General features: G+C 43.1%; 2 protein-coding genes and 1 pseudogene across 6 annotated transcripts in view; 1 reads left to right on the top strand and 2 right to left on the bottom strand.

Annotated features, from left to right (window-relative positions):
- The window catches only part of TMEM200A (transmembrane protein 200A), a 136660-nt gene that overhangs the window by 92908 nt on the left and 16435 nt on the right, over positions 1-27317 (top strand). The window lies entirely within an intron of this gene.
- On the bottom strand, positions 13949-14067 carry LOC146065586 (5S ribosomal RNA; annotated as a pseudogene).
- LOC146062929 (uncharacterized) lies at positions 17761-19287 on the bottom strand. The gene is made up of 2 exons (XM_083174936.1): positions 18675-19287; positions 17761-18474 (listed from the first exon to the last, which is right to left on the bottom strand). Exons 1-2 carry the CDS (start codon positions 19285-19287, stop codon positions 18011-18013), a joined length of 1077 nt encoding a protein of 358 aa, XP_083031062.1. The 3' UTR covers positions 17761-18010.

Raw genomic sequence — 27317 nt, 5'->3', positions numbered from 1 at the left:
TAATGATTCAAAGAATGTCAGGTTGAATGGTCGGCCCCCCAAATTTTCACCTCACCAAAACTGGCCCTCGTCGCAAAAAGTTTGGACACCCCTGGTTTAGAGGTACAGTATGATATAGCAAGCTACATACTGTAAAAAGTATTCTGTTAATTGTTTATTAATTCAATAAAAATGCTCAGACTAATGATCAGATTATGTGGTCCACTTTATATTACTAAAAAAAATTAGACTAATAAATTCAGTGGTAACTTTAAGATTGATAAAAAGCTTGATAAAAAAGAAAGTATTCAGATAACCAAATGTTATCTGGTGGATCTGACTTTGGCACCCCAGGTACTAAGTATGGATTTATGAATAGCATTTTAATAGTGAGCACCATAGCCTTCACTGATATATATATATATATATATATAAATTGAAAAATCGAAGAACGGATGCTTTGTGCTCTTGTATGATAGGAAATGAACCAGAGTTACCTAGCAACACCTGTCATTACGGTTTGAAGTAGAAAAAAAGAGCATTTTTATCTCACCTTCCTCATAATCATTATTTGTTAAACTATATATGATTAAGAATATTATGTGTACATTCTTTCATCCATTATTCATTTTATTTAACATTTCTTTCTGCACATCTTCTTTTGAAATGGTGTGCTTGTTTGTAGAGACGTCAGCCTTTATACAAATTGCTGACATATGCTGGCATAGTGCACATATGCACTATGGAGAATGATAAAGGTAATTTAGCTCTATTCCATGTGTGGGTGGCAGTACAATACTGCATAGGTGATTATGGGAAATACAAAAGTACGGTGAAACATAACAGGATTATTTTTATGCATTCATCACAAAAATAAATTTTCTGCCTACAGAACTCCTTATTTCCATCAGAAAATATTATATTTAGTAAGTATTTAAAGGCATTATTGTGTTTTTAAATCGGAAATCACACTGTAATGTTTGATGATCTGTCAGAATGCTTCATACTTGCTGTACTAAATTGCAGTTATTTAAAAAGCTGTGGTACAGAACAAGAGGTCCGCTATAAAACTACACAATTATAATTTGATGCTAATCTCATGTCACTTGCTAAGTAAATACAGAATTCTGTGCTATGCACTAGAAATTGTTAAACAGACCAGTACTAATAAAAGTGGGCCATAGGTATAATGGTTAGCATTAATGCCCCAGAATAAGATTAGATTTCCACCATGACCTTAAGGGGGAAATTTACTAAAGGAAATTTGTAAAAAAAAATAGGTGTATTTGTATCCAGAAATACACTTATTTTTGACATTTACTATCCCGAAAATACAGCAATTCGTAGTCGTATTGATGTGCTATCAATACGAATACGAATTGACTTATTTTCAGGATAGTAAATGTAAAAAATAAGTATTTCTGGATACAAATACACCTATTTTTTACAAATTTCCTTTAGTAAATTTCCCCCTAAATGTGGGGAGTTCGTATGTTTTTATGTGCTTGTGTAGGTTTTCTCTGGGTACTCCGGTTTCCTTACACAATCCAAAAATATACTGGGAAGTTAATTGGCTGCCAAGAAAAATCTAGTGTGTCAGTGTATGTATGTACAGCCTAGATGGGGCAAGTGGTTTTTATCTTCCGTTTGTTCTGTGTTTTATAACCCAACTGAATTAAAATCAGTATATGGCAGTACTATTTTGTAAGCACTAGTTTTTGATAAAATGTGTACTTTTTTTCTTTGTTATTGTATTATTTGGTATGATTTTTGGGAATGTCGCTGTTTACTATTGCAGCTGCAGTATTCCAAGTTTGCTGATGTTTTTTATTGTTTGCTATAACACGTCTGTAGCAGTATTGGGAAGAGAATGTGGGGACAGTTGCTTTTCAAAACAGCTGTTTTGGCACCTAAGCAATGCTGATTGTGGTAGTTATGCATACCTCCCAAATGTCCTGATTTTCACAGGAAAGTCACAATTTTTGTGTGACTGTTATATGGGGGGGGGGGGGCTGCAGTTTGGGGCATCTATTCACTGAGACAGAGGGCCAGAGACAGCAGCTCCCAGAGTGCTGGCCATGCCCCTATACTCCTTAAATGTCGATCGTCCACATCACACAAAGTTGGGAGGTATGCAGTTAGTTGGATACTTAATCATCTGTTACCACCTGGCCCCGATGACGAATAGTCCCTGTATTTCAATCATTCTATGATATAAATTTTTTAGATAACCAAGTAGCATCATATCTGCAGTATTGTATTGGTTTTAGCTGTACATACTTATTCTCCACGCATTTCTCTTTTATTATATATTCCTGCAGCTCAACCAGAACACCAAGAAATCCTTTCCCCAGTACAAAGAATTCAATCTTGCAAAGTAATGTCACAGAACCGTTTCACTGAACACTGTAACTTGAGCAACATATTGATTTTATACTTTGTATTAGCCTACTGGATAAAAGACAGCATACTGTATATAACCTTTCTTATCTGGCATCACATCACATCTCCTCAAACAGGATAGGCAGCATACATAACGTAGCGGGTGGTGTGGAGATAGGGGGAGAGGTTAATAATTACCCAGGCCCAGGTCTGATGATTAGGCCATGCCCCTGAAATATCTAGGGCCCGGCAAGGCTCTCTACTGCCCTGAATGTAGCACAGTGTTACGGGGCATATACACGTAGAGATGTAAGCTGAGCAATTTTGCTGAGGTATTTAGGGTAGGCAAATTCCAGGTGTCCAGATCTCCAATGGGGAGCACATACACATTCAGAGATTTTGCAAAAAAAGTCTGGGTAGTGGTTCAGAAGGAGAGATCTCGATCACTATCGCTCATTCTGTACACACAGACAGATTTGCAGTCACTTGCTAAGCAGTTTGACTAGATTTTGACTGCATGCACTGACTTAGTTAGCAGGAGATAATTCATTTCTCGAGGCATACACACAGAGAGATCTGTGCTTACTTTCTAAGAAATGTAGGCAGATTGCTTAGAAAAGAGCACAAAATCGCTACGTGTGTATGCTCCTTAACTGTCATGTTTATGTACTGTAGTAAACTGTACACTGCCATTGCAAGCTTTTAACTTAGTACTCTAGGTGTTTAGAAACTTCAAATAAGTATTGATAGTTGAAACATTGTTGTTGCAAATTCCCTTTTACATTTCCAATTTGTGTAGTACAATCAGGTTTTTCTGTGGCTAAAAGGCATGTACATGTCACAATATTTTTTCTTTTGCTGTGAAGCAATTGACATTTTCATACCCCAAGAAGAAGTGTGTCCTCCTGGGACATGCTCCCTTGTGATTGGATTGATTAAGCTGTTCTTTCTGGTACCAGACTGACAAACATTGGTGCTTAATGAGTCTCTGTAATTAATCTCATGATGAAGAATAGTAATGTTTGTATGAGTCATAATGCACATTTCCTTGTTCTTAATTGTTCTCGGTGCCTATCCAATTGGTTTGCCCTTAATAGTACACACTGGCTATATATACAGTGATGCTCCATTCTATTTCTTGTAGTACTTCAAGGAATTTCCATTTTAAATCTTAATTGAAATCTACATCTATGGGGCAGATTTATGAACATTATCTTTACTAAAATAATGTGAAAAGGGTGTTTTCACACCCTTTTCACATTATTTTATCTAATACCCCGTTCTCACTGCCGCAAAGACCTGGGTATTTGTCAGGGCAAGCAGGAATTTTCCGTGTCGCATCTCTGTGTGAAAAGGTCTTTGTGAAATTCCCGGGTGTTATGCCCCGGGAATTACACACAGGTTTTTTGCAGGGTTTTTCCTGGGTAATAGATGGGTGTGTGGCAGTGTGAACAGGTTTTTGCGGCAGTGAGAACGGGGTATTACATTTGCCCCCCCTGCAGTTTGCCCCCCCTGGTTGGTTCAGACGGATGCGTATTTGCGGACTGGAACCGAGTGTTCTTAGCCCCGCCTTCCATATGGATCGCTCACACCGTCCGAATGAGGTAAGACGCCGACCAAACGGACCGCGAGTGGATTTTCCATGTGAACACCTACTCCATCTGTGAGAACCTTCCCCATCATTCGATGGTCACCGACCATCGAATGCTGGACCAAGTGCTCAGGCAGCACCGAGTGCTCCAGAGGACTCGGCATTTCTCTGCGCAAAAGCAGGGATATGGGCAGGCAGCTGGCATCTGGCTATGTGTGACACGGACGGATTACCATAGGTACGCCCAGCGTTTTCATGGGAACGCCCATGAAGCATGGGGCATACGCATATGGTAATGAGCCCAAACAACAGCCCTTCACGCCCCTCTCCACCACCTGCTCGGATGGTTCCATACGATCATTTTCTGCATGGAACTCACGCCGTGTTCGGATGTGTGAGGCGTTCACACATGCGCAGATACGCCTCTGCACATGCGCAAATACCAACCATCGGCCGTCCATACGCATTCGGAGCCATCCGACTCAACCAGAATAAGGCCCATGGTTTTGTCCACTTGAGAAGGCATTTGCCTTTGCGAGTGAACCAGTATAAGGGCCAATGTCTGGCAGCTCTGCTGGAGCACCAGTCCCTGGGTCTGGTGAGTATGAACAGTGGTGGGGGAGAGGGGTGTCATGGTGCAGGGCGACAACTATGTAAACAGTTATTGCATTGCGGATTGGGGCAATTTTACCACATCAAACCTGTATCTGGGATGCGGGTTGTGACAAATTTGCCCCTTTGTGTATGATGTGGAGAGAAGCCCATAGCTTTCTTTTAGGCAAACAGCATCTATATATGGCTTGAAAATCTCTGGAATGTTTTCCTTTTTGGAGCGTGATGCATATATGGAATGCAGAAAAATGGTTTGACTGCATTTGTGATGATGATGCATCCCATTCTACTGTATATGTGTATTAGTTTGGATAGTTGTTGTGAGCCTCTATTTTGGAGTAGTGTGTTGTGATGGGTCATTTTGGCTGGTGTTAATAAATGTTATAATATATTTTTATACTAGACTAGTTGACAACCCGTGAAATTGATAGAACAACATTGATAGAACAGTGGTACAAGGGCAACACTTGAATTGCTCTGTTGGGTGCCACCTTTAACCTTTTATTATATAGGATTAGTTTGTGATTGTAAACTTATATTAGATAAATACATATTTGGTACTGCTTTCCTAGAACGGCGCCCGTCTCATTGATTGTATGCCTTAAGTTTAAGGTACTTAAGGCATACAATCAATGCTATGGACCCGATTTTTTAATCTCATGGATCTTATGCATCCATAAGATGCATGAGATCCATGAGATAAAAAATCGTGAGACCCCAATAACCATTGTTAACGCCACCAGCACTATCAATGCCAACCCGAAGCGTGGCGAGCTCCGACCTACTATCCACGTCGGCGAGGAGTTGATTTTATATAGTGTGGCGAGCGCAGCGAGCCACCGAGCCCCGTGAGGGGCCGCGGACTACTTTACATGTATTCTGCATCCCCTCGCGGGGCACGCTGCCCTCGCCACACTTCGGGCTCGGTGGTTCGCTGCGCTCGCCACACTATATAACATCAACTCCACGCCGACGTGGATAGTGGGGGTATGAAAAGGTCAGAGGACACGTACCGCCGCCGCTCGCCACGCTTCGGGATGGCGTCAATAGTGGGGTGGCGTTAACAATGGGGGAGCCATTTCACCCATGAGGGGGGGTTAGCAATTAAAATTGGGGTTTTGGGGCCTTTTTACATTGATTGCAACGTAAAAATCTCGTCGATTGCGTCGATTGCATCATCTCATGCATCTTATGCCGCACAAACACATAAGATGCATGAGATTCTTGAGATATCAGCCCCACACATACAATCTAGATCGTTGGCGCCGTGCTAGGAAAGCAGTACCACATATTTTACTGTATGTACAGATGGAGCCGCTCTTATCCCGCCATCTGCAACATTGTGCTACACCGGCTGGCGGACGGGGCACGCGCGTGTCTGAGACGCTCCTTCACTGGGGTCTCCGCTATGGACGCGCAATCGAATGGGATGCTCGTGAGTCCTCTTCCACCGGCCCGCCCCCCTCCAGCGCCCACGGCCCCCTCGCTGGTGGCAAGGCTGGCTCCAACTAAATATATTATGGGTATCCATATCCTCAAATCTAGAATGATATGAAAATAAGTTGTGAATTTGTATCTGTAAAGATGTAATTTCATATAAAGTAGTTTTAGTTTTTTTCTGATATTATTGTAACTACGCAGCTCAAAAGAATACTTTAGAAATACTGATATGAAAGCTTTGCAGACACATCAATATGTGAAGCGTACTAATGACAATTTAATATAATATGTATGCTGCTTGCATTACCAGTGCTGAACAAGACCATATGGATTAATGAAATTTTAACGTTTCTCAACATTTTTTTTAGAATACTTGAAATGTTTCCAGTAAAGAGATTCTATTTTAAGCAGAAACATTCTTTTATAGCTGTGACTGGCTACTAGAGCTATTTCACAAGGGATATCAATGCTAAGTAGTAAAAGCGACAAGCTTGAATCAGTATAGGAAAGATTACTTATGAATAAAAAAAAGCATTATACAGTAAGAGGGGCATTGCTACAGTTATTTACATGAACAAGGTATTGGGGGTTATTTCATACTTGCCTACTTTCTAAAAGTAGTTTCAGGGAGATTATAGATTGCTCTGTAAGGCGGTGCGCCGTTGAGGGGGCCGTATCACATTCTACCCAAGGGGCGTGTCTACTGTCACTCAGGGGTGTGTCCTGCAGTGGCAAGTAAAGACCAAATTAGCAAGCGCAGTACTTGCTACACACTGATATTACAGCTGCATTACACAGGAGAGCTACACACTGACATCACAGCTGCATTACACAGGAGGGCTACACACTGACATCACAGCTGCATTACACAGGAGGGCTACACACTGACATCACAGATGCATTACACAGGAGGGCTACACACTGACATCAAAGCTGCATTACACAGGAGGGCTACACACTGACATCAAAGCTGCATTACACAGGAGGGCTACACACTGACATCACAGCTGCATTACACCGGAGGGCTACACACTGACATCACAGTTGCATTACACAGGAGGGCTACACACTGACATCAAAGCTGCATTACATAGCTGCGCTTCAATTTGAAGGCAGCGGGAGCCACTCGCAAAATGCAGGAGGGTAGGCAAGTCCGCTCCCCATATTACACAGCACATTGCACACATCATAGTATACATTATACAATGCCCCCCATATTACACCCTGTATACAAAACACCATAGTACATTATACACAGACCCCCATATTACACCCAGTACATGCAGCACATTGCACACATAGTACATTATACACAGCCACCCCCCCCCCCATATTACAGCCTGTACACAAAGCACATTGTACAGAGCATCATAGTACATCACACAGCTCCTCCCCACCTCCCATATTGTAACCAGTACCCAGCACATTGCACACATCATAGTATACATTAAACTATGCCCCCAATATTACACCCTGTATACAAAGCACATTGTACACACAGCTACCCCCTTACATATTACACTCAGTAACCAGCACATTGCACAAAACACCATTGAACACAGTATCCCCATATTACACCTAATACACAAAAAACACTATTTTATACCCCTCACAGCCCCCATTCCCTTAGAACAGACAGCACTCACCTGGCTGTACTCCTTCCAGGGACCCAGCAGTCAGTGTGGTGGGGAATGAAGCAAAGCACAAGCAGAGGAGGAGCAGGAAGGAAGAGCTGGCCTGGCTGATACACGGAAGCCCCGGCTGCGAAATCTCTCTGCTCCGACCTGAAGCACAAACTTCCATTCTGTGCACACTGCACACAGCAGCTCGGCCACCCTTACCCACAACCCCCGCGGTGGCCGACCGTGACTTCAGCATGCAAGCCCCACCCCCGACAGTTCCGGACGCGCGCATGCGCAGTCCAAATTACACGGACTGAGTCCCGAAAACTGTGAGGATAGAGCGGCTTTGCGGGGCAGCGGGAGGGTGAAGCAAAAAGCGGGACCCTCCCGCTGAATGCGGGAGGGTTGGCAAGTATGGGTTATTTACTGACATGGTACTAATTTACAGAATCCATTGAAAACAATATTGATTATTTCAGTTTAATTAGACAGAGTATATTAAATAAATAAATCTAATTTTAACTAGATAATTTACAAACAAAATGTTTAGTTTTGTGCAAATCCATGGGTGGCCCAGTGGCGTAACTACTGTAAGGCAGCCCCAGCTGCCACTTGGGGGAGCAAGCCACAGTGGGGTCTATGTGGGTGCCGGACACAATGACATGCTGCTGCCTGCCACTGCCCACTGGCTGAGCACCGGAGGCGAATCTGCTGCAGCGCGGGTGCGGCCATGGCAGAGACGACAAACCCCCCCACTGACTGTACACAGAGCCGGCTATTGGCTACTGTGTACAGGATGGGCAGGTGAATGGGTGTGCTGGGGCGGCCTGGAATGCATCGGAGCCAAGGGAATCAGCAGTGTCTGATGGTTTATCTTCCTCTATCGTGCTTCAGCTTCTCCATTATGCGTGTGACGTCATCACCTCACGCTGGGAAAACACACTGGAGAGGAGTCCAGGGGGGGGGGGGGGGGGGGCACAAACTTTTGGGCAGGGGTGAGAAAGATTTACAGTTACGCCACTGGGGAAGCCTCACTGCACCCTTATGTACAGTATAAGGAAAATAGAGGTTCAGGGGAGATTACAATGTAGGGAAAGCATATGTACAGTATTAGTTTAAGTGATATAAACTGTGGGGCAGATTTATTATGCCTGGTGAAGTGATAAAGTGGGCAATGATAATGCAACAGTCAATCAGCTGATTGGCTGGTGCGCTACCAACGACCACTTTATCACTTCACCAAGCTTAATAAATTTGCGTCTGTGATCCCATAGATACATGTAACCTTTAGACCAGTGCTCGAAGTGTGCTGGTATACTATGTTATGGCATAGCAGCACTTCAACCACTGTACTTTTACGGAACGGAAAATCTTTATGTATTAATACCTGTTTACAAATAGAAAAAAAATATAGATAAAAAAATCTTGAATATGGTTTTCAGTAGTTTTGATGAGATGGCATCCAATTGACAGTTTTTGTCAATAAAGTAAATTATTGACAAGCAGAAACCCATAAATCAGTGTCATAGCTTGCTCATTTTGCAAAAGAAGCATCAGCTGTGCATTAACACGCTGTGGATGGAATCTTATTGTGAAAGAGTACAATGCGATACCAGGTCAGCCCTTGTATGGTAAGTTACATGTGTACTGTACATCATTATGAACCTGATTTAGAGGTGGACACTGCTGTATTGGCTTTTGTATCTGTTGGCGATAATATGCAAATGCTAGTATCAGCCTTTCTCTGGTGTACAAGTGTGTGCCTGAAATGTGTAAGCACTGAGAAGCCCTGTGCTGTAGGACTAAAGCACTGTACACACACATCGATTTGCTTTTGATTTGATGTTAGATTCGATTTTCTATTAGATCTGGCATTAGATCTTTCCATTCGATTTGGCATTAGATCTGTACTTTTGCATTAGATATCAAAATCGATATCGAATTAGATATACATTCATGGTACATTGTACACATTCGATTTACTAGATTGAATTCGATATTTCCTTGGCTGCACAGTAGATTTTTCTGTTCGATTTTGTGAAAACGGGAGCGCGCATAGAATCGAATGCAGATCGAAAGTGACACAAAAAACATTCGATTTTGTTTAGGATTCGATTTGATTTTGCTTCTATAAGCAAAATCGAATCAAAAATTGGGAAAAATCGATGCATGTGTACAGGGCTTACCACTGATTCTTGATGCATCACCATTTGGTAAACTATTGACACATAAACCTACTCTGTCTAAGGCCACCTTACATTCACCACCAAGTAACTCCTATCTCTTTGCAACTTTATTCTAATCAGGTCAGACTGTAACAGAAATTATGTCCTAAATAAGACTGTGTCACGACTCGTCTTTCATGGTATCTAGATCAAACTATGGCTGAATGGATGTCATTGGGATTTGAAAAAGTCATCAATGAAGTGCAGCTGGGTCTAGTGTCTAGACCATTCCATTGTCCCCCTGTAACTATTTTCTTAGTTAGTTCCCAAGAATGTGTAGGCTAATTTAAGGCTCAGTCAGCATCTGTTGTACCCGTTCTGCTCATCTTCAACTAACACAATCCCTAAAAACTTATATTGTGTCGATTAGCAATTTCTTATATTGCCTTATCCATGATTAGATTCATGGGTCTGAAGGCTCTCTTGGGGAAGACAGATATTGAGTTGGTCTTTAGATTATTGCTTTAGCATCTGGATTGCTTCTGATTTATGGGTTTCTGTTTGTCAATAATTAACTTTATTGACAAAAACTGTAAATTGGATGCTCTATTACATTAACATATTTTGAGATATTTAGCTCTATTCTCCATTGGTGCATATTTACTGGATTTCCAGATGACTCGGCCATGCTTTATCCTCACAGTATTCTTCTCTGTTGTTTCCATCTCAGCATTTTTGGGATCCTTTAATGTGCCTATTTCATCTCATAAAATGGAGTGTCCAATCTTGTGCTTCACCTAGTTTGGAACTGAGATTGATATCCTGAACAAGTGTTGTTTGTTGCCAATGTATTATGTGGCTAAGCTGTATTTATCCATCTACACCGATTTGGTTTCTAAAACTTTAACTCTGTGACTGTTGCAGTCTTTTCATTTTACCTGTTATGTGATGCTTTAGGGGAAGATATTTTGTATAAAACAGACCACCATGGATTTGATTTCTCCTTGCATCACATTCTGTTTTAAATTAAATTAATCTAGAGTTTAAGGTTTTAGTCTTCTAACTAGCTCTTAAGGGGTTGGACTCCCTTTGTAACAGCTTAATATGGTCTTGTAATGGCAAACACCTGTTCATTACAGTGCCCAAATTCAGTTGTTTATGAATCCTGGCTTTGCAGAACTCACAAACTGGCCTGGTGTTCTGCACCAAGGCCTGCTGACTTTGTGCATGATGGTTTGATGAAATATCTTCTCTTACTGGAACCTTACATCACTGTGGTGGCTTTGGAAATTTGGAGTGATAAACTGAACGGGTATTTTGGTATGACAACAACTCTACTTTGCCAGGCTGACATTGACTATTTAATTTCAAGTTTTTCATGTCCCAGGTATTAAGAACTCAGTGACTGATGCATTATTGCAATTAAAATGGGTTATTTAGAGAGCACACATACCACACATTAATGTGACTGTTCCTGTATGTTTAGCCAATCATTAGGCGAACTAGGGACTAGTATGCTGACATATTTTAAATCTGCTTGGAATGAATGGGAGAGGTTCTTCTTTGTATGTTAGTGACTTTACTCCAATATCAAAGGCAGATTAGGTTTTCTTGCTTTTCCGGAATGTTTCGGAGCAAAATAAGTGTTTGCTTATAATAATTTGTCAATCCAAGACAGATTAACTGTAAAAATCATTTTGTACCAAATTACAGTTTTTTTAATTGTTTTCTCCCGGTGCCCGGCTCTCCCCTCCTGGTTCCGGCTCCCAAGTGTCCCTTGTGGCACCGGTGGGCATTGCATGACGTCATGACGTCACTGCCGCACCAGCGCCGCACCCTGCGCACAGTCTAGTGCTCAGGGGACGGATGGGAGATGTCTGTACTGCCCTGCCTCACTGTATGCGCATGCGCAGACTCAGGGCGCAAAAGGACAGTGAGGCAGAGGCAGGCAGGCTGGCGTCAGTAGCGCGGTGCGGCCGCCAGACTCAAGCCAGGGCGCGCATGAGGAGGGGATATCCTGGAGAATTGAGTGTGAGACCCTGGACCCAGAGCTCAGCGCAACAGTAAGTCACAAGTGTAACAAGTAATATGAGATGACAAGCTGCAGACAGACTGATTATCCAGACCATCCAGAGACTGTCTCTGTGAGTCAGTCTCTCTAGTAAGTCAACTCAGTATAAAAAAATCCAGCCTGCCCATATTCCACCTTTCTGCACACTGTGACTGTCTGACTGCATACCCCCCAACATGGAGGGTATGACTGCATACCCTCCTTTATCCATGGCCACGCCCCCTTTCCGAATGTGTACCGATTTCTGCCCTAAAAATTAGAGATGAGCGGGTCCGGATCCCGAGATCCGACAGATCCGAATCTCGGGATCCGGGTCAGATCCGAGCCGGCTCGGGAGTTCCCGCCTCAATTCCGGACTGAAAACGAGGCAAAACGTCATCATCGCGCTGTCGGATTCTCGCGGGAGCGGGATCTTATAAAAGACGCACGCGCGCCCCGCCATCTTCACTCCAATCTTGGAGAGGGAAGAGGGTGGTTGGGAAGCTCCTTGTGCCCTGTGCTGTGCTCCGTGCCATGCTGTGCTGTGCTTCATGACCTGCCCTGTGCCCTCAACGCCCTGTGCTCCGTGCACTGTGTTGTAGACTTGTATTGAGTGAGAGTCAGTGACTGTTTATAGGCCTGAGCCCTGTAGTGTGATTTAACTAACTAGGTGCTGCAGTGCTCACACGCAGGGGCTGCAGTGTCCACTGTCCAGGGGCTGTCCTGTGGCCCGTGCCCTGTTGTGATTTATTTAGCCCTAAACCCTGTGTTGTGATTTATTTAGCCCTGAGCCCTGTTTTGTGTGATTTAACTAACTCAGTGCTGCAGTGCTCACACGCAGGGGCTGCAGTGCTGCTGAGTAGTACACTGTGTACTGGGGCTGCAGTAATACAAGGGGCTGTGTCCAGTGTGATGGCCTATATCCATTGTCCAGTGTCACGAGTCACGACATATATCCTGTGTCCAGTGTGACGACATATATCCTGTGTCCAGTGTGACGACATATATCCTGTGTCCAGGGTGACGACATATATCCAGTGTCCAGTGTGACAGATATATCCATTGTCCAGTGTGACGACATATATCCTGTGTCCAGTGTGACGACATATATCCAGTGTCCAGTGTGACATCTAACCATTGTGTGACGGCATATATACAGTGTCCAGCGTGACATATATCCATTGTCCAGTGTGACGACATATATCCTGTGTCCAGCATGACATATATCCATTGTCCAGTGTGACGACATATATCCAGTGTCCAGTGTGACATATATCCATTGTCCAGTGTGACGACATATATCCATTGTCCAGTGTGACGACATATATCCTGTGTCCAGTGTGATGACATATATCCAGTGTCCAGTGTGATGACATATATCCAGTGTCCAGTGTGACATATATCCTGTGTCCAGTGTGACGACATATATCCTGTGTCCAGTGTGACTACATACATCCAGTTCTAGGAAAGAGAGGGGGTGGACCCGCAACAGCTGTGGTTTAGATATCGATTAAATGATTCAATGATTTCATACCAGCATAAAGAACCACTTCTGACTAGTGCTCGTGGTTGTGGTGCTGGTGGTGCGCCCAGCGTTCAGTAACTAGACTGAAAGTGTGGTTTTTTTTGTGTTTGCAGAGATGCAAAACAAAAGACAGTAAACGCTTTGTGGGCGCACTCTTTTAGTTAAACAATAATTTAGATTGTGTGTTCTGAAGTTAATTTAAAACATAGCTTTTATTATGAACTATGTTAAAAAGAAGAATCTGGCGCAATGAAAATTTATTTTAAATTATTTTTGTTTAGGTTTTGTTGTGTGATTGTATGTAATATAATTATAAGTATTATATTTCAAATAAAACAATTTCAATCACACTTTTATATATCATTTACTGCATGTAATCATCTCAGGAATATGAACCAGAGTGACCGTAGGCTGCAAAAATTAGATTAATCCCCAGGGGTAGAGATTATTTAAGGGGATTTGCTACCCCACGTCATATAAATCTAGATATAATTTTTAGCCTAGATTGGCTATTTTTTTAGGAACACAGGCAGTAGGCGGCTCTAAAACCACTTGTCTTGTGACACTGTGACCCCACAGAAAATGATACCACACCTGGACTTCTCCAGGGGTCACCCACCTGGGTACTGCCCAGGCCCTTCACTGCTTGGCTTCCAAGTTCGGAAGGGTGTTGGGCAGACCAGTGAGGTATGATGGTATAATAGATGGGGGCTCAAGTCACGGATAGTCTCTCTCTCTCTACCTGTCTCTGCCTGCCTCTCTCTTTCTACCTGTCTCTGCCTCTCTCTCTCTCTCTCTCTCTCTCTCTCTCTCTCTCTCTCTCTCTGTCTATACATGTCTCTGCCTGCCTCTCTCTCTGTCTATACCTGTCTCTGCCTCTCGCTCTCTCTGTCTGTGTCTGTCTGACTGTCTATACCTGTGTCTGTTTGATTTCGACCTCATCTGTACGAAAAATACAAGGATTGTATGCACATCGAATAGGTCCCCCGACACGATACTTGGGCTCGCCGATTGAATGTCGTGTTGATAGATATGTGCTGCACATAATATTGAATTGCATGAGCGATCACATGTGGTTTTTAACCACATACGATCACCAGAATGCAATCGGGGGTGGAGGGAGCTCTTTCGGTGGCATCGGTTTGGGGAGAGGGGGCCAGAGGGAGCACTGGCGGTAGAGTGGCGTAGCGCTGTTAAGTAGCACTAGCGGGCGGTGGGGGTCAGCAGCAGCAAAATTTGAAAAAATAAACTGTTTAAAAGACTGGGTGGCCCTCTGATTGGCTGATCTCTCTCAGCCAGTCAATCAGAGGGCAGGCCAGTGTTTTTTTTTTTTAAATATTACAATTCTGCCGCTGTCCTGACCCCCGCCAGCCACTAGCGCTACTTTACAGCGCTACGCTACTCTGTCACCTGCCCTCTACCAGCAAACAGAGAAGAGGTATGCTAACAAAACCTTTTTTTGTATCATAAGCTGTCCCTTTATGGGCTATGGAAGGGGAGGTGCAAAAGGGAGGTGCCAGACACCCTAGCACCAGCCCTGTTCTGAATGCTCGTGTGTCTCTGACACCGACACATCAACAATTCTCACATAGGGCCAGATGTACTAAGCTTCAAAAGTGATAAAATGGAGAGTGATAAACAATCAGCCAATCAGCTCCTGCCTGACATTTTTCAAACACAGTCTGTGACATGGCAGGTTGGAGCTGATTGGCTGGCTGTTTATCACTCTCCATTGTATCACTTTTGAAGCTTAGTACATTTGGCCCATAGAGTATTTGGAGCCCTGCCAATTCACTGTAGGCTCCAGTATACACAATATTAGCTTTCCCTTTGTATTAGCGAGGATGCCAAACTCTAACTTGCCTCCTGCCGATAGGGTTTAACTTACGCCTCTGCCCAGGAGAATCTGGACATGTTAGAAACAAAAAGTGTGTATGGCTCTGGCTAGGAGTAAAATGTATGTCTTTGTAGAAAGGGTAGGGCCTAAAGTAGTGGGTACCAAATGTTTTCATCCTCTGATACAATTTAAGAATGCTAATCTCTATAACCCCATTGACATCTATCTGAGTGAGGATGACTGTCCATTTTTGGACAAGATTTGTGTTAGGGTATTTGGTTTTCTTTAGGGTGTTGTGTTTTTTTCTGGTTAGGGTATGTTGGCATTGGCTGTAGCTTTGTTAGCCTTGCTGTGTCCTTGTTGTTTTAAAATAAAATTGAAGTATAATGTTATTAAACATCACTATCTCATTGCATCATCATTTTCCGAACTAGACCAAACATATTAAACCCTTACTTATGGAGTTCTTAAACAGATATTGAAATGCAAATGTCTTTTAGCCACATGGCCACATTGGCCGCTGGGTTTTGTGTACTTAATTTTTTGTGTGAGTTCTGAAGGATGTTTAAAGATCCATTTAAGCATCGCATCTTCAGATTTCCAACGCCTGACCGATTAAACGTATTACAGTATTATTTCTCCTAGCATATGTTCAGTTGACCTTATTTAGATGTGACTGACTTGTCCACTTTGGCCTAGACATATTTTGTGTTTAGTGATAAAATCAAAATGTCACCCTTGTGACATTAGCAGGAAATACCTGGCACTTTTTCAAATGCCATTTTCTTATGAGATGCGATCATTTGGTCTACAGTATTATGGTAGACAGTCATTAGGTAGACATGGAAAAGTGCGACATGGTTCTAGGTCGACGGGTCATTAGTTCGACAAGTCGTTAGTTCGACAGGTCATTAGTTCGACAGTGTCTAGGTCAACAGTGAAAAGGTTGACATGGGGTTTTTCACTGTTTTTTGAGCCGACATGTGCCAACAGGCGGTATTTCATGCCCTACCATCCACTAGGGTGTGGTGGGAAAATAAAATAGTGTGCCGAGCGTAGCGTGGCACCGTGCCTGATGCATTGCAAGTGCAGCGAGCGATGCGAGGGGATGCGGTGCACTTTAAACTGTATCCATGTGGACTGTGTTAGCTTTCAGGTAAAAAAACTGTGAAAAACCCCATGTCGAACTTTTCACTGTCGACCTAGATATTGTCGAACTAATGACCGGTCGAACTAATGACGTTTTGACATAGACCCATGTCGACATTTTACCATGTCGACATAGACCCATGTCGACCATTTCCCATGTCGACCTAATGGTGTCAACCTAATGACTGTCGACCATCATGCTGTAGACCAAATGATCCCAACCCTTTTCTTATATTATGGTATGTATGAAAACTAGTTATATTTTAGAAGAAATGGTAATGACTAATTGTATTTTATAAATAATACTCTACATTTATGCCAACACATCTGCTTAAACAATCTGTGTAGATTTGCTTGGAAATATGCGGCATATTGCACTTGATCTGACAAAGTGTAAATATTTAGGGCAAACTATTATGTCAAATGCTCTAAAAAAATGTTTTACTTAAAATATTTAATTGATTTACTGACATCTGCCATTACTCGTTAACACAATATAAAGTTAAAAACCTATGTATTGTATTTGTTGTTATGTTGGTTTACTACCTACAGTATTTGAGTCTTTCTTGAACAATTCTTCCTGAAAGCCCCTTTCCAGTCTAATACCACTTTTACACCAGAATACCGGATCGGACTTGGGAAATCGAACACGGGATATTGCCAGGGCATGCCCTGCCTTAGACCCTATTTACACTGCACTTCAATCCGGGTTAATCCCGGGTAAGGCCCTTTCACACTGAAAACGGATCAGCCCTGTCTTTCCTTGCTGGTGTCATTAAAAATGGACCTTTGGGCTGTTTGAGATGAGGTCACAAGAAAGGGAAAAGGGAGGGGGTGGGTTCTGCTCACAGCAAAGATGGCAGACGGAGTGGCTGTGTTGCAGTTTGTGCTGTACTTTTCTGCAATAGAGAGTTTGAAGCAGCTTCTCACCCTGTGCTACTTGCTTCGCACTTGGAGTAGGATAGCACAATTCTTGGCTGAGAGGTCTAGATCTCGGCACCAATATTTGTGCCGCAGGAGAGCGCTGATAAAATCTAGCCTTACCTCGATTTTGCGGCTGACGGCCATGCGGGATCGCAGGATCTGGGTCAGAGACCGGTGCCACGGAGAAGCTTTCATGCAGACCGTGGAATCTTTTCAGGAGGAGCAAATACAAAAGGACCTCTTTCTTCCAGAGTGGAATGTGCAGGACACAGGGGGCAATCCTGAAGCAGCAGATTATGAGGGTGAGCATGTTGGCAGTGCAGAAAGAATCAGGGCCACCATTGCAGCAAACCTTCCCTCAATGATTTAAAAAAAAAACAGACAGAAATCTTCCAGTTGTTTGCTTTATAATGAAAATATGCATCAAACTGTACATACATTTCACATCTTGTTTATAGATGTTATTCATAATGTAAGACCAAGATATGAGAGTCCAACTGGGAATAGAGAACAATTGTAAAACTTTGTGCCCATACAGTTTTACATCATAGGACACATTATTATAAAATAGAACTGTATGGTGACTGCTCCTATAGAGAATCACACAAATATTCAGCAATAAAGTGCAACCTTTCTAAAGACTATAAAAACATCAGTGCAACCTTTTTGAAGATTTGAAAAATAAGTAAAGTGCAACATTTTGGAGCAATATTTGAAGACTAAAAGTTTAAAACTTAGCTCAAATTCCGGTACACGGAAAACTCTGGGGACTCTAGGATTGGCGGGTCACTACTAGCAGCACTATTGCCAAAGTTATAATTGGGCCCTCTGTATTCTGGTGTCACCTGGTTTGGTTGGGTAGATGTGGCAGGTTTGAAACTGACACCTCTATTGTAATGATCATATGGGTTGGGTGGGTAGTTAGGTGGGTGGTGGGGATGTGGTGCAGGTTGTGTGAAAAAACCGCCAAATGTACGTTCTAAAAAGGACATTTGCCTATCTTGCATTGCCAGCAATTGAGACATAAATGCCTGCTGGTTCTGTCTCTCAGCTTCCAAATATTTGTCCATGCGAGCATCCTCCTTTGCTTGGACATCAGTATCCAATTGGCGTAGATGGTCCACGATCACCGATGTCATCGCTTTAGCCGCTAGTTCAGACCGATTAAGCTTTTTCTTTTTGGCAGGAACGCTGTACACTGTAATTTAAAAAAAAAATTAACATTATACTTCCATGTTAAGTGTTATACAATAAACAGCAGTATTGTTTGCCAAAATGTGCTAGTGGCCTTCTTCCACCTGCATGCTAGCAACATACTGCAACATATACTGGGCCTCATCCCGCCCTAACCCCACGTTGGTTGTTTAATGAGTGTAAATATATTGAATGTCTACTTACAATTAGAACGTAATGGAGTGCTTCGATTGGGGAGCGTCGTCTGACTGTTTTCTTCCACAACATCATCTGTGGCTGCTTGGGCGCTGTCAGACTGCATGGAAGCATCCATTATATTCTCTGCTGCACCATCATCACCAAACAGCAGCGGTGAAGCCGGGCTCATGTGTGCTGACATCTGCGTGGCTTCAGAAGGCGTTGAGACTGGCGGGGACAGCTGGGAAGCCTGGGTAGTCGGTACATCATGGCTGTCCTGGCTGTTGTCCGTCTGGCTGCAATGGGGTGCTATGGAGGAGGACAGGGCTACAGGGTTGCAGAGTGCCGTGTTTCCAAAAGCACTGTAGCACAGGTCATAGTGCACCCAATCGGGCCTAGCTGCACCACTTTTCTTGCGCTTCTGGTCATTCACTTTGCAGAACTGCTTCCGCAGAGATTTCAATTTGTTTACAACCTGCTGTTGGCTGCGCTGAATACCTCTGGATGCCAGCAATTCTGCGATATTGCGATACACCACTGCATCCCGGACGGTGCCGGTCATTTGCCGACGAATCTTCTCATCTGCCCTGATTTGCAGGAGCTCACGTACCTCCTTGTCAGACCAGTTGGAAGTGGACATGATGGCTCAGATCAGGCTTGGGGTCAGCCAAAGTGGAAAACACTGCACAGGCAGTGTGTGCTGCAGCAGATGAGACTGTGGAGTCAGCTTGTAGCGTGGTAGCGCGGTAACGCTGCTGCTGCGCTGCTGCTGCGCTGCTACATGCGCCCTGTGCGGGTCTCCAGCTGATGACATCATCTGCCAGAGCCGCAGAAGCTCCAATCAGGTCTTTGCGCCCCTCTACCCACCAAATAACCCGGATAATGGCCGTTTACACTGCCCTGAGCCCCGGATAAGCCCCGTGTCCGACCCTGAACATTTGCCGGATCAGATTCCCGGGGAACAGTACCCGTGTTATTTTTTTTCAGCCCATTTACACCATGCCCTGCCCCGGACTGGAGCGGCAATATCCCGGGTCCAAAGTCTGGTGTAAAAGGGGTATAACAGGAGTCCTAATGCCCAGTCCATACTGTTACTGGTATGCTGGAGCTTTACATAGGTGTGGTCTGATTATTATTGTCCAGTTTAGCGTTACCCTCAAAGTAGTAGGGAAACCCTACTATTGTTGACTCTTTACATGGGCATAACTATGGTGGTTGCCATTTTATGGGGCCCATAAGCTTAGAGAAACCTTGGCCCAGGCTATAAAGTTGCACACCAGTTTCCAAATTTGCCTTCTATGCAATTGGTTCTGTAGCTTTGCTTAGACTAGATTGTCTTACATTACATTTTGATTGAAAGGTGTGTACATGTAGTTAATGTTATAATTCTAAATTGGCACTGTAATCTGATAGGCTCATTGTAAATTTGAAGAAACTATATTTTACATTTTAAAATGTGGGGTGCTTTTATGTGGCAAAATATGAAATAGAGGCACTGTGGTGTGGCATAATATGAACTTAAGGGCAATATAATGTAGCACAGTATCAACAAGGGGCTTTGTAATGTGACATAATATGAACTGGGGACGCTGTATGTCATAATGTGAATTGGGAATACTGTGTGGCATATTGTGTACTGTCAGCCATACTGTGTGACATAATGTAAACCAGAGGTTACCAAGAACCATAACAGGTACTAATAAAGAGGGTTATTCAAAGCTGAACCCTGTTTTGCAAATTCACGCAGCAATCAAATATCGAAACAGCTGCCCATGCATAAGTATCGCAGTATGCTTGCGCAAGGCTAAACAGATATAAAAAACAGCGATCATTTTTAATCTCAATCCCATCATAACTTGACTGACAGGAAGCCGGTTGTTTGTTAGTGGTAACCTGACATTTTCTGGGAATGTCAGGAAAAAACGCACATTTTTTTACTATATACTAACTCTATGCCCACTTGGATTGTGAAGAAGAGGTCAGTTTAAAAAAAAAATCATGAAACACCTGTGTTGCCGGTTTCCCATGTCGACCTTCTGTCAATGTTACCTTGTGTATGTTGACCATTCTAAGGTGTCGGCCTAATCATTGTCTACCATTAGTGGTCCACCTAGTGACTGTCGACCTAGACATTGTTGATCTGTCATCTGGATACCATATTATGGGGTATAACATTAACCAGGGCACTACAATGGTTCATAAAAAGAACTAGGGGACTATTATGGGGCATAACAACTGATGTTGAAAGGTCTCTTTCAAGAAACATTGGACAAGGCTTCAATATAATATATGCTATGGGGTCCAGAAAGTTCTGGTTACGCCCCTGTCTCTTTTAATACACATTCTACACAAATGCTTTCAATCTGTATGGATTTCAGATGAGACACTTCACCTTAGTAGACAAGACAATGGGCAGTATTCAATGAGGCTGATCCGCCATGTTCTACAGCGAATGTGTGCTATTATCGTGCTCTAAGGTGAATCTTTTCACTGAAAAACTGATTCGCCCTATTCAACATGCACTATTCGCCGACGCTAACAGCGAATGACGGACAATTCGCCATCTGATAGTCGCCGTAATTCGCTGTGGTTTTTCAATAGGTTTTTCATTGTGATTCGCCGTGAGTGTATTCAATGATCAGATGACGAATTGCTTTCTAAGTGATTTTCTCCGTGTGTCACCGTGTAGCAATCGCCATCTTTTTATGGTGAACTGAACTGTGATCTTTTAAAATAAAGGGTTTTTTTTATTATTTGGTGTAAAAAAATCTGTATTTTTTTCTGTGAAGGGGCATGCTATTTTTTTCATGTGCTTACTGCACATGAAAATATTTTAATTTATTTATTTTTTTTACACATAACAACCAGCAGGGGGCTGAGAGTCGCTCATTACATATTCATATATTCACTGCTCCCGCTCATTACATATGCAAGAGTGGGAGCAGTGCAGCGGCTCTCTACCCCAGTCCCCTGCCAGCTCTCCCAGGGGTCAGCTTCTGCTGCCTGTGTTCCCGGGAGCCCAGCTTCTGCCCCACAGTGTCCGGCACAGGCAAGGAAGCTTCCATCTCCCTACCTGCCACAGTCACCCAGCTTAAAGGGGTTAAAATTCGCCGTCAGGGGCAGCGAGCCCCTGCGGCATTGAATATGGCAACAGGGAGGGATGGCAGCGAATGTTCCAGCCCTCCATAACACGGCGACTGTGCAGCGAATCCTAAACAGGATTCGCTGCACATAGTGATTATTCACATTGAATACTACCCAATGTTGTGGTCTTAAATAGTATATTTTGAAGAAAGACTTAATAGTCTTATAATCAGATTAAGTAGGATGGGGCGCATGTTCCAGGACCTACCACAGGTGAACTACTCAGTTACAACTTCTTGGCTCCCTAAAGCTTGTACAGTAATTATGCTGATTCTATGCAACACTGTCACAGTGCACAGAGGAGCTTGGAAGAAATTACTGAGACTTCTGGGATGCTTTTCTCATCCTACTACTATAGGAGTGGACAGGTGTGTGTGCTCTGTGTCTGTAAGATCATCCACCCACATGAGGTATAAGTCTCCCCTTTAGAGTACCCATTTATAAGGCACTGGGAGAAGAGTTCAATAATAATCTATAATAATTATAATCTTTAAAAATATATTTTAAATATAAATATAAATTAACCATATTTTACAGGTTGTAGAATTTTTTAGAGTGAGTATTCATGCCAGACTTCTATCTTCTATCATTCTGATTAATATTATATGTATTTTTTACGCATGCACAAAACATTTTAAATGTATACATTTTTATTAAGGATTTAAAGAATACAGTTGCCATTTATTACAATGTAACACAAATCTAACAACATTTACAAATGATACATGGCAGAGCATAAATGCATATGTACTGTAATTTGGTAACAGTACAGATAACATTGTTTAGCAATACATCTCATAATACATAAGTTTTTCACAGACAAAATTATTTTATACTCTATTTTATTTCATATAAATCTGTATGTGTGTGTGTGTGTGTGGGGGGGGGGGGGGGCTACAGAAGCATTTTTACAAATAGCCCTGAATAAGAAGGAGAGACAGTGAATACATCCAACAAAAAGGTAGGAGGGGATAATGCCCCTTTAACTGCAGACTAATGAGGTCCTCCTGGGTTTACCAAACCCCTATGCAGAACTATTTGAGACAATGGAGATCTTCATCCGGTGCTGTTTGAAATTCTGGGTAACCTTTACGGACCAATTACAAAAAATTTGGAGAGGGAATGCTCATCCAATCCAATTAACTCCTGAATCCCCCACAGATAATTGTAACTGACCCTTTAATAAGGCCCTATTTTCATAATAAAGGTTTCTTTCAAGCTTTCCTTATTCCTCCCACGTCTGATTCCAACGGTGCCGGATGGGGTCCCGACAGTTGGGATCACGACAGTCATTTACCCAATGTCAGGATCCCCACAGTCAAAACCCTGACACATGGTGGTCCGAAGTCCACCGGCTATTCTCCCTCGTGGGGGTCCACGACCCCCACGAGTAAGAATAGAATAGATGGCAAGCGTAGCGAGCCACCGTGCCCGCAGTGTGGCGAGCGCAGCGAGCCCACAATGGGCTTTGTTGCGCTCACCATGCTGTCTGGGTCCGGCCAGTCGTGATCCTGACGTCGGGATAATGACTGTCGGGATCCCGACTGTCGGAATCATATACCACACCTGATTCCAACAAGCACCCTTTAATCATATACTGACCTCATATATACAGTAGGCCCTATTTGCATATAAAGGTTTCCTTTTGACCTCTCAAGACACATATGACCATCACCAGGGGCAATAACTCACCTCCAACAGAGGCCCTATGTGCATCGAAAGGTTTCTTTAAACTTCCATCTTTAGGCAGGATAAAAAAATTTTTATGAGGCATCCATCCATATAAAAAAAACGATTTAATTCATGGCACGGACAAAAATACAAAAATACAATACATCAGGTATAACAATTCTTTAAAAATAGGGCCTTATTAAAAGGTAAGTTACAATTATCTGTGGGGGATATTGGAGTTAATTGCTTTGGATGAGCATTCCCGCTCCAAAAAATTTAAGGAGTGGTGAGCTTATACATGGTGTATATAGTGCAGCATCATTATAGCCTGCCCATAACAGATATACAGCATATATACTTAGACATACACACCTGCTCAGCATGACAGAGACCCAGCAGGAGTTCCAGAAAACCGGCATTTCCTGTGTGAGGAACAACCCATATAATATGTCAATGGTGTCCATTATGTTGATGGGCTTTTAACTAGTAACCAATAATTTTCAGTGTTTTATACTAAGCATTGACCAACATATTAAATATCAGCACTGCACGGAGTATGGCACATATAGGTCTACTGCCAGCAAGGAAACCAGATGCTTCATATTGACTGTAGATGAACTGTATGTGTATCAGTGGTCAGGGAACTCGGTCCTCATTACTCCACGCAGTGCATGTTTTGCAGGTCTCCTCACAGAATCACAAGTGAAATAATTAACTCCACCTGCGGACCTTATAAAACGTGTCTGTGAGTAGCCCTCACCTGTGCACCTGCTGGGTTACCAGCAAAACATGCACTGTGTGGGGTAATGACCGAGTTCCCTGACCACTGGTATACGGGATAAGAAACCTGACTACATACTGTACAATCTCAGGTACATGATTGTGTGTGTTTAAATATAAGTTTAAAGTTCAGTAAGATGAGCTTTGAAAATCAGTTCTGATGTTACATAAAGTGAATGAATAAATTTTTATTTTGTAAAAAAAAAAAAGTTGTTTTTGCTAGGTTTTGTGACTGATCTTCAGCTTTAAAGCATCACTAGAAGAAAGCAAATAAATGCTTTTTACTATTACCGGTTTCTGAGCTGTCAGAATGAAATCTCAGCAGATGAGTTATGGATCAAATATAGTTAAAAAAAATAGAAACTTTCTACATAGATGGTTTCACAGTTATTTAATCTTGAAACACAATATAACTTTACTGAAGTTCAGGACCTTTTGCAGTAGTTTCAGCTAATTAGCTGTCAAAATATATATATATATCTTAGTGTAAATTCTCTGTTAAAATGTCTTTATCCAGAAAATATTTCACTATTGCTACTATGCTGAAAAGTTTAGGGTTCTTAAAATGCTTAAAACAGACCCGTAGCAAAAGATTACGTTCTCAAGCTTCATGTCTCCTGTGTGTCTCAAGCGCATCCCCATTTCTCTCTAGCATTATGTCCCCATCCTCATACTTCTTATGTCATCAGCCTCACCCTCCATGTGTCTTCAGCACCATCCATCCTGTCTTTCCAGCACCATCATCTCTGTCTCTCTAGCACTAATCCACATTTGTTTTCAGTCCCAACCCTGCTGCATCTCAAACACTATCCCCATGTTTCTCCAGTACCATCCCACCTGTGTATTCAGCACCAACTAACCTATGTCTATATCACCATCTCCCCTATGTCTGAAGCACCATCCCCATGTATACCCAGTACTATCCATCTGTGTCTCTGGCAGCATCTGCCTTTTTCTCCGTCATTATTCCTCTGTGTTTCCAGCAAAATCCCTGTCTGTGCAACACCTCTACCCTGCGCCTTTAGCACCATCAAACATCTGTCTCCTGCTCCATGCTAGTCTCTACAGCAGTGGTTCTCAAACTGTGAGTCCTGACCACAAAGTGGGTCCCATCCTTCTCAGCATGGGGTCGTGACTCCATGTTGCTAATCTCAGTCAGTGATTCAAGGAGTCTGAACAATCTGTTGAAGTGTCTGTTATTTTAGACTCCTCCCATCATGGCCACAATGCTGCCATGTATGTGCTGTCTGCTGATGTGATGACCTTCTGCAGTAACTTGCTGAGGCCCCGTAATTATTTTTATTGTATAATGGGGTCCCAGAGCAATGTAGTTTTGAGGAACCCTGTTCTACAGCATCATCCCACTGTGTCTCCAAAACTCCAACACCATCCCATCTGTGTCTCCAGCACAATCTGACCTGTTTGTGTCCCGGGTTGGAGGAACAGAGGTCAGGAGGCACAGTATATGAACAGGGACTTAGCTGTGCCCTGTGTAGACAGAGAGAGAGAGAGAGGCCATATGCTGGCTTCATAGGGAAATAGGTAGTATGTGGCCAGTTTTATTTTATGAATTGCAGTTGTCCCACTGCTGCTCTATCTTTCCTGTACTTTTCTACTAGGGATTGGAAAAGTATCCCCAGCAGTCTATTAAATACTGTTCCCCAATTGCACACTGAGTGATAAATATCTACATAATAATCAGATAATACAGAGATCTTGGTTGCATATATCTGCAGATATAGGGCTAAGCCCCCAGGGCGTAGGTCAAGGCATCTCTGTGTCAATGGGGGTCCCCCAGTGACACAGAGATGCCTTGATGTACGCCCTGGGGGCTTAGCCCTATATCTGCAGATATATGCAACCAAGATCTCTGTATTACAGTATCTGATTATAATTTAGATATGTCTCACTAAATATCAATTCAATGTTATTCAATGTGAGGGTATTCAGGGGTATTCAATGTGAGGGTCACGGCAGTCGAGCTTGCTCTACCGCCGTGACCCAGTCCCGTTCTCGGTCAGCGCGACCGAGAACATGCAGACGGGATTCAATGTCCCACCTGCCGGGGAGTGAGAAGGGGGCGTGGCCGCGAGTTGCGGCCGGGACGAGGCGAACTGCAGCCGGCAAATTGTCACTTCCTGGCCGTTCTCGGCAGAACGAGCCCGACAGCTTGTGATCTCAGGCTCGTTATGCCGAGATACCCTGCTCAATAGGGCCCGGCGCGCATCTCCCCGACGGGAGATGCTTGCCGGTGATTGAATATCCCCCTTAGTGTGCAATTGGGATACAAAATGTTTTTTCCAAACCAGAATTACTCCTCCCTTTTGACACCTGAGTGACATCACAATCTGATTGACCAGCTTGTCAATAAATGTGTTTTATTAATAACTGTAGTTGTGGGGGCAAAAGAGCTCTAATGTGCTGCCCTGAGCTTGGGTTTTGCATGTCTGCTTATGCTGCACTCTGCATACTGTAAGGCATATGCATAATCCACCACCTACTGTATATCAGGGCAGGCATTGAGGATTGACATTTTGTGCAGCTTCTGGTGGGGAGAGGTGGTATGGTTGGAATAACGAGACAATGGTATGCGATGCGACGCGATGGCACCCGATGTTATACAATTTTAAATCGTATACCATTGTACATGGCATACAATGGCATACAATGTGATGGTATACGATTTTAAATTGTATAAGCACCCTAATGGGTGCTTACAATGTTAAATGGCCCCCCTATAAGATTATTAATTGTATAAGCACCGTAATGGGTGCTTACAATGTTAAAAGCACCATCACGCCACCCCCACTATCAACACCAACCCGAAGCGTGGCGAGGGGCGGCGCTACGCGTCCTCCGACCTTTTCATACCCCCACTATCCATGTCGGCGTGGAGCTGATTTTAGATAGTGCGCTCGCCACACTACATAAAATCAACTCCACGCCGACGTGGATACTGGGGGTATGAAAAGGTCGGAGGACGCATACCGCCGCCCCTCGTGGGCTCGATGCGGTCGCCACGCTTCAAGTTGGTGTTCATAGTGAGGGTGGCGTGGGGGTGCATTTAACATTGTA

The sequence above is a fragment of the Crinia signifera genome, chromosome 3 (genome assembly GCF_055691185.1).
Source record: "Crinia signifera chromosome 3, ASM5569118v1, whole genome shotgun sequence".
Lineage (NCBI taxonomy): Eukaryota > Metazoa > Chordata > Amphibia > Anura > Myobatrachidae > Crinia > Crinia signifera.
Note: the sequence above shows the minus strand (reverse complement) of the source record. Positions and strands in the feature narration are given on the sequence as shown.